Raw genomic sequence first — 8,265 nt, 5'->3', positions numbered from 1 at the left:
AATAAAATGAACAGCCTTTGAGAAGCGATCGATTATGGTCAAGATGACTGTGTTACCTGAGGAGGGGGGAAGACCGGTAACGAAGTCCAGTGTGATATGAGACCACGGGCGGCTGGGTACAGGCAATGGACGAAGGAGGCCAGCAGGAGGTGAACAGGAGACCTTGTTTCGGGCACAAACGGGGCAAGCTGCCACGTACTCCTGAGCGTCCTTCCCTAGAGTTGGCCACCAAAACAAACGTTGCAGAAAGGCAATAGTGCGGTTTTTACCTGGGTGGCAGGCGAACTTGGCCGTATGGACCCAGTGAAGGACCTTACTTCGGACCGCCGTGGGAACAAACATCCTCTCATCGGGCCCTGTGCATGGATCAGGTTCTGACCGCTGAGCGGCCTTAATGATCCTCTCTATGTCCCAGGTCAGAGCCCCCACAAAGCACGAGGATGGCAGAATGGGTTTCTCCTTCTCTTCTGGGTCGAGATCCGGGGTGAATTGGCGTGATAAAGCATTCGCTTTGAGATTGCGGGAGCCAGGTCTGTAAGAGATGGTTAAGTTAAACCGTGTGAAAAATAGAGCCCACCTGGCCTGCCGGGCGTTCAGTCTTTTGGCTGCTTGGAGGTAGGCTAAGTTCTTGTGGTCTGTCCAGACCACCGGATGCTCGCTGCCTTCGAGCCAGTGTCGCCACTCTTCAAGCGCCAACTTAATGGCGAGGAGCTCCCGGTCTCCAACGTCGTAATTGCTCTCTGCAGGAGATAAGCGACGAGAGAAAAAGGCACATGGGTGTAACTTTGCGTTTACCCGTTGGGATAGTATTGCCCCCACACCTGCGTCTGAAGCATCCACCTCCACAAAAAAAGGTTGACTGATGTCTGCCTGCACCAACACCGGAGCTGAGGAAAAGAGGTGCTTGAGTCTCTCAAAAGCTCGTTCAGCGCCGGGAGACCACTGGAATGGCTGCTTTGGAGAGGTTAGTTTGGTGAGAGGCAGGGCGACCTGACTGAAATTGCGGATAAATCGTCGATAGAAATTGGCAAATCCCAGAAACTTCTGCAGCTGCTTACGGTTCTTGGGTTCAGGCCATTCCACCACTGCTTTCACTTTGGCTGGATCTGCCCGCAGCCGTCCCTCCTCGATAATGAACCCCAGAAAGGAGATTGTCTGCACGTGAAACTCACACTTTTCTGCCTTTACAAATAGCCGGTTCTCCAACAGGCATTGCAACACCATTCTCACGTGCTTGACATGTTCAGCTGGGTTCCGAGAAAACACGAGGATGTCGTCTAGATAAACGAAAACACAGTGATTAATGAAGTCCCGTAAAACATCATTTATCATGGCTTGGAAAACCGCTGGAGCATTCGTGAGCCCGAATGGCATCACCAAATACTCAAAGTGCCCAAGGTGCGTGTTGAACGCCGTCTTCCACTCATCCCCCTGGCGGATTCTCACCAGATGATAAGCACTGCGGAGGTCTAGTTTTGAAAAGATGGCAGCCCCCTGAAGGAGTTCAAAAGCAGAGGTGAGTAAAGGAAGCGGGTATTTGTTCTTAATGGTTATCTTGTTGAGACCTCGGAAGTCAATGCAGGGCGGAGTGTTTTGTCTTTCTTCTCAACAAAGAAGAAACCTGCCGCGAGAGGAGAGGTGGACGGCCGGATTATCCCGGCCGCCAGCGAGTCAGTAATGTAGCTCTCCATTACCTCTCGCTCTGGTTTCGAGACACTGTATAGACGGCTTGTGGGCAAGGGAGCGCTGGGTAGCAAGTCTATCCCACAATCGTACGGACGATGGGGGGGAAGAGACTGGGCCTTTTCCTTACTGAACACTTGGGCTAGGTCGTGATATTCAGCTGGAACTGTAGTCAAATCGGGGGGAGCGTCTGGTGAAGACGGACTGGTGGGCGTTTGGCTAGCTGTAGCAGAACGTAAACACTGTTCATGGCACTTAGGACTCCACCCAGTTATCCTGCTTTTTTCCCAATCGATCTGCGGGTTATGGCGTTTGAGCCAGGGGTAACCCAAAACTAGCGGAGTGTGAGGAGCCTTGAACAGAAACAAGCTGATTTGTTCAACATGGTTTCCGGAGAGAGAGAGAGTTAAATCAGTAGTGCGATGGGTTATGCTAGCTAAGGGGGCACCATTTAGCGCTGCCACCTGGAGGACCTCAGATAAGGGTTCAACAGGTATGCCCAACTTCTGGGCCAGGGCTTCATCAATAAAACTTTGTTCGGCCCCCGAATCGATTAGAGCACTACATGGGTGAATACAGGACTGAAAGATCAATTTGGCAGGACAGCTGAGGTGGGGCAAGATGTTTGCGGTGACGCCCGTCAGTATGCCCATGGCTACTGACGGGCAGCTTCTTTTCCCGGCTCTGGACATTTATCAGAAAAGTGTCCTCTCTTTCCACAAGTGAAGCACTCACCCCCCTGTGGTCTTCTCCGTCGGTCCACAGATCTGAAGCTGGCTCGACCGATCTGCATGGGCTGCTCTTCCTCTAATGGCTGTTCCTCCCGCTCCCGTCTCCACTCGAGAGGGGGTCCTGCCGAGGTTTTGTTGCCGCCTGCTGGTCGCCGTCCAAACTCACGCATATGCTCATCTAACTGAATGCACACATTCACCAAAGCACTGAGTGATTTTGGCAGTTCCCTGGTGGCTAACTCACGTTTTAGATCTTCGTTCAGGCTGTTTATGAAAGCCCCTCGTAGTGCATTTTCTTGCCAGCCGGTAGGGCTGAACGATTATGGAAAATAATCTAATTGCGATTTTTTGCCCCAATATTGCGATTGCGATGTGATTATTTTTTAAGGTCTTTGTCTTCTGTATTATTAAACAAAGACAAGCAATACATCATATAGTATGGCCAATACTATATTACATTAATTTTAAGCTGTTCTTTCCTGGAAGACAGACCTCTGTTATGATGACATGAGGTGATGCATGAATTGATGACTGACATTTTTATTTAACTTCTTCAATCACAACAGTATATTTGAACATACACAATAGTTTATGTTTAGCTTACAAACATCTGAGCATAAAGTGCTGACAAGGAACCCTGGTGTAAACATTAAAATGAAAGTCAGTACAATGTGCAGATTGCAGAAATTTACATTAAAAAAAAAAAAATCAGTGGCTTTACCACACTCAGTTTTTCGACATCTGTGAACTACTAGACAGTCATTAAATTAAAAAATAATATTAAATAAATAAAACTAATAAATAAAAAATACACACATCTTACTGATCTCTGCAGTCAGTAACATTACACATAAAGTGCAAACATAATAGCAATTGTATAAACACACACACAAACACGCCTTTAAATTAAAACTGGCTGAACATCTTGATTATCTGCAGTAAGTAACAGCAACACAGCACAAACTAAAGTGCACAATGAGTATGGCTCAGCTAGCCATAATCATCCTAGCTCACAGGTTTTTTGCTAGGAAGACCAGCATATCTACTTTTGCTGGCTTTAAGGATGAGCGAGTGCAGGTCACTATATTCCCTCCAGTGCTGAACAGACGCTCTGAGGGGGCACTTGTGGTTGGCACACACAGATATTTGCGGGCCATCTTGCACAGTCGTGGAAAGTGAATGTTGTGCACCTTCCACCAGGCTAAGGGATCATCCTCTCCGTCAATGACAGGGGTCAACAGGTAACTATTCAACTCTGCCTCCACGACATCTTCAAGTGGCAGAGGCAAAGCTGAAGAGGCCGCACTGGTTTTAAAAAGACTACCAAGAGTCTTCTTTGCCTTTCCCCCAGAGGCCTGTGCACTTGGAGAATTTTGAGCAGTTTCAGTGCGAGATCTCTTCTCCTGCCAGATGGGAAGAGAGACATTAGTTTTGCAGTTAGCTTATATATAAATATTATGTGTTTGTGGAAATATAATTTTCAAGGATTTACCTGATTATGTGTACGTCTAGCCGATTCCACCATTTCTGTCTTCAGTCGGGCCTTAATGGCAGGAAGGTTGTCTGCGCTGATGTATTGTGTTTTGAACCTAGGGTCCATGAACGACGCAACATCCAAAAGCTCCTGGGTGTTGAGGTCACTATACTTGTCGTTGAGGTATGCCAGGACCTTGGTTTTAATTGATCTAGTCAGATCAGTGTCCTCAGCATCTTCAGCCAAGACTGATGTTGCCAGAAGATGGAGAACTGGCTTGAGGTAGGAGATGCTCACATACTCTTCTCCAGAAAGAGCATCAGTAAATTCGGAGAGAGGATGCAGTGCCTTATGAATGGACTCCAACACTTCAGCATCCTGCCAGGTTGGGATGAGGGAGCGTGCATGTCGGTCACCTGTCAATACTTGCGATATGGCTTTCATCTGTTCCAGCACTCTGGCAATCATTTTCTCTTTGGACCCCCATCTTGTAGGGCACTCAGTAATGAGAGAGTGCTCAGGAAGCTTAAGCTCCTTCTGTGCCTCAGTGAGTGCTGCCTTTTTCTTCCAACTGTGCGAGAAGTGCCCCACCAACTTCTTGCACAGCCCAATTGCTCTTGATACTCTACCATCTTTGATTGCATTTTCTGGAGGGAAAAAAAATAAAGTAAAAAGTAAAATTAGTGTTAGACATACAATTGCAGTTATGATGCAAGGTTTCACCATTTCTCTCTCTCTCAAATTCAAAGTTGCTTTATTAGCATGACTATGGGAACAGTGTTGCCAAAGCTATTGTTACATACAAGAACATAAGACCATAAGACAAAAACAAAAAAGAAAATACATAAGAAGAGGTGGGTACATCAGTGTGGGGTTGACATAACATATCTAGAATTAACAGCAGTAAAGATCAAGATAAATAATAGTGTGGTGCGTTTGTGGGAGAGAGTGATACACAGGCTCGCGCATACATGCATGCACACACACACACTCTCTCTCTCTCTCTCTCACGGCAGTAACTTACCAATAGCAAGATGTAATCTGTGTCCGAAACACTGGAGCCTGGTCCATTCGTTCAGCTGTGCTGCTTTCACCATATTTGACGCGTTGTCCGTCGTTATGCAGACAAGGTTGTCTTTAGGGAGATCCCAACACGCAAGCCCCTCTCTCAGGCCAGCAGCAATGTTTTCCCCTGTGTGGTCTTCGGGGAAGTAGGCCGTTTATAGGCTGCGAGCTTCGAGGTGGAGGTCTTCGGTAATGTAATGCACCGTCAGACTTTGATAGGGCTCTGCTGTACGGCTTGACCACATGTCTGTTGTCGCCGCAAAAACTCAACAGCCTTTAACTCCGCTGCAACCCTCCGCCTACATTGCATATGTAGCTCGGGTATTGCAGTCTGACTGAAATACGTGCGGGAGGGCATTCTGTACCTCTTATCCAGTGTAGTTACCAAATTATTGAACCCAGGCTTGGTCACCGTATTGACAGGCATCATGTCTTTCGCGATGCAGTGGGTTACTGCTTTGGTGATTTCCACGTGCCGTTTTGAAGTGCGTTCATATGGCGTAACACCTTCAAACAGTTCGGTCAGTGATCCTTGCCGAGTAACGTTACTAGGTTTATTCAGCACACTACTAGATTTTTTAGCCATACATCTATCATACTCTGTTTTGTGCTGAGTCTTAAGGTGCTGGTACAAATTCGTAGTGTTTCCCCGAGATGTAGAAACTCTACCAAGACAGGTTTTACACAGTACCTGACTCTGTGCGACATCATCTCTTTTAAACCCAAAATATTCCCACACGGCTGATGTGCAGTTCCTCTTTGGTACTAGCATCCCCGCAGGCTCTGGTTCTGTTGAACCTGAGGCCATTGTGTAGGCTACAGCTTTGCTTGCTAGTTCACTCTCGGTAGACTGTTTCAAAACTTTGCTCCCCGTGTCACGTGACCAGAGTGCAGCCTCTGTGGTTAGACAATCTCGTTTGATCATATCACATGTTTTACTCGCGCATGTCACGTAAACAGAGTATAATCGCAGCCTTTGCGGTTAGAAAATTGCACTTGATCATATCGCGATATTATCGCAAATGCGCTATATTGTTCAGCCCTACCAGCCGGTCTCCTCGGCCAAAATCCAGAAGTCAATCGAGAAGTCTGCTACACTCTTCTGTCCTTGTTTCAGGGAAAACATGCGATGTGCGGCGCTGTCGGCGCTGGAGCCCTTGTCAAAAACACAACGAAATTTGCACAAAAAACGTCATAAGAGATAGCAGGTTGCATGCTTAACACGGCCTGGGCCCATTGTAAAGCGCGTCCAGTCATTAATTCCACCATTAACCCCACCTTGGCCCCATCTGAGAAATAAGCCCGAGGCTGTTCTCTAAAAATGAGTGAACATTGTGTTAAGAACCCTCGGCTTTTATCCAGATCCCCATTAAACTTCTCAGGGCCGGCAGCGGGTGCTCACGCTGCGGGGGGGGGGAGGCAGAGGAGAAGCTGCGGCTGTGCTAAGAGACGGCCCGGGCGACGGAGCATTAGCTGCAGCCCCAGGAGGAGTTAGCAAAATCCCTTTTAATTCAGCGACCAGCTGCCGCAACTCAGTTTGTTCATCAACAACATGTTTCATCATTTTTTCATGGCGTTCCAACATCTCACCTTGAATCGAGAGTTCCCGCAGAACCGGAGCGGCGTCCGCTGGGTCCATGTGAGTGGCTGGAGTATTCTGTTACGGGGTGGTGAGTAAGAGAACCCAGACGCGGACCGCTCGTTAAAGTTGAACAGTGTCTTTATTTACAGTGAAGCCAATCCACAGTTATCCACAGTGCTAAGTCCCTTCAGTGCTCCCCTCGTGTGTCCACACAACTCTCGTGAATAGTGACGTCTCTCCTCTCGTATCTCCGTCTCGCTCGTTTCCTGGAACAAGGCAAACAGATGCGATTAGCCCCCCTCCGCTATCAAACGCTTGTCTTACACTCGCTGAGTTCGAGTCACTACCAGGCTTGGTGGAATACTCCAGCGCTGTCTGTCACTCAGCCACACCATTAAATAGCTCTGCCAACAATGGTGGATGATTGGCAGCAGCTGGCGAGGAATCAGTTGCAGGTGGGACAGCTCAGAGTGGCAGCACTTCCGGGTCGGAGATCTCCCGTTGCTACGCAACCGCGTAACAACTGCAGCGGAGACGGAGACAAAAACAGGGCGAGAGAACAAACACACACATATACACACAGGTCGCCGGTCGGGGCACCGTCGGACCTGACAGAAACACTGAATAATTTCAAGCACTTTGTCTAATAAACTTACATCTTTCATTCTATATACAGATTGGAGAGCTGTGGTTTGTCAAAGATCAGCTGTGATTATCTGGCAGCAGCACTGAAGTCCAACCCCTCCCATCTGAGACAGCTGGACCTGTACAACAACTACCTGCAGGATTCAGGAGTGAAGCATCTGTGTGGTTTCCTGGAGAGTCCAGGATGTGGACTTGAAACTCTGGGGTCAGTCAGCATGTTTTAGTTGTGCTGAGATGAATATGATGTGAAAGTTGTGCTGACACTAAACTGCAGACATCAGGCTGATATTATACTGATCCACACTGAGGATCTTCATGGTAAAGTCTGTTTTCTTCTTCTCTGGTTTAGTCCATTGACTGCAGCACAACAATGTTCACATTTCAAACCTTCAAAGAAGAAGAAAAATCCTCCACTGGATAATTCACTGTGAAACTCTCCAACTCTTCATTCCACCTTAAAGTCTGTGTGACACTGAAAAAAGCAAAATGTGCGTTTGCTTTACAGACAGCAGTCCAACACAAACATACACACATCATCCAAAACACAGTCCAACATCCAAATCTCCTCCACTGCCAGCATGAATGATGGGAAAGAGAAGGAGGAAGACTCTGACATTCAGGGTTAGAATGAGTTTCATGAAGCAGACTGTGAAGATCAAAGCTGCATTAGAAGCTTACATGAATGAATGAGTGGACAGAAGTGGACAGAGATCATCTGAAGCACTTCAAAGGCTTTAAATCAGCACATTTCTCTTTATTCTTTATCAACTCTGTTAGTTTCTCTCAGTTTTCTGTGGAATGAAGCTAACAGCAGGCTAATAAGATGCTGACCAATAGGTTTCTATTAAAGGTTGTAATTTGTATATTAAAAAGTGCTTTGGCTCAGCAGGGATCAGCTTACAGGTAGAATACAGCTGCTGGATGGGATTAGCATGTCATAGCTATCTACCAAACTGCTAACTGGGGGATTTCAGGCCATCTATGAATCATTTTTGCTAACTGTTTATTCAGCTTAGGCTCACAGGGCTGCAGCCTGTGCCCTAGCTGTCATAGGGCAAGAGGCGTGGTCCATCTGCACAGGTGAG

The 8,265-nt window shown here is 47.2% G+C and overlaps 1 protein-coding gene across 1 annotated transcript; it reads right to left on the bottom strand.

Annotated features, from left to right (window-relative positions):
- Positions 1–2,716: 2,716 nt before the first annotated feature.
- Positions 2,717–5,993, bottom strand: LOC109200045 (zinc finger BED domain-containing protein 1-like). Its single transcript, XM_019355437.2, has 2 exons — positions 4,913–5,993; positions 2,717–4,535 (listed from the first exon to the last, which is right to left on the bottom strand). The coding sequence occupies exons 1-2, from the start codon at positions 4,983–4,985 to the stop codon at positions 3,895–3,897; spliced, it is 714 nt and encodes a 237-aa protein (XP_019210982.1). The 5' UTR covers positions 4,986–5,993; the 3' UTR covers positions 2,717–3,894.
- Between the last annotated feature and the right edge of the window lie 2,272 nt (positions 5,994–8,265).

This window comes from Oreochromis niloticus, unplaced genomic scaffold (genome assembly GCF_001858045.2).
Source record: "Oreochromis niloticus isolate F11D_XX unplaced genomic scaffold, O_niloticus_UMD_NMBU tig00002504_pilon, whole genome shotgun sequence".
NCBI classification, from domain to species: domain Eukaryota; kingdom Metazoa; phylum Chordata; class Actinopteri; order Cichliformes; family Cichlidae; genus Oreochromis; species Oreochromis niloticus.
The sequence above is the reverse complement of the archived record's forward strand: the minus strand, read 5'-3'. Positions and strand labels throughout refer to the sequence as shown.

Coding starts and splice junctions, on each gene's coding strand:
- LOC109200045 (XM_019355437.2), bottom strand. CDS start 4,985: ATGGTGAAAGCAGCACAGCTGAACGAATGGACCAGGCTCCAGTGTTTC. Junction 4,536..4,912: donor CAGATTACATCTTGCTATTG/GTAAGTTACTGC, acceptor TTTTCCCTCCAG/AAAATGCAATCAAAGATGGT.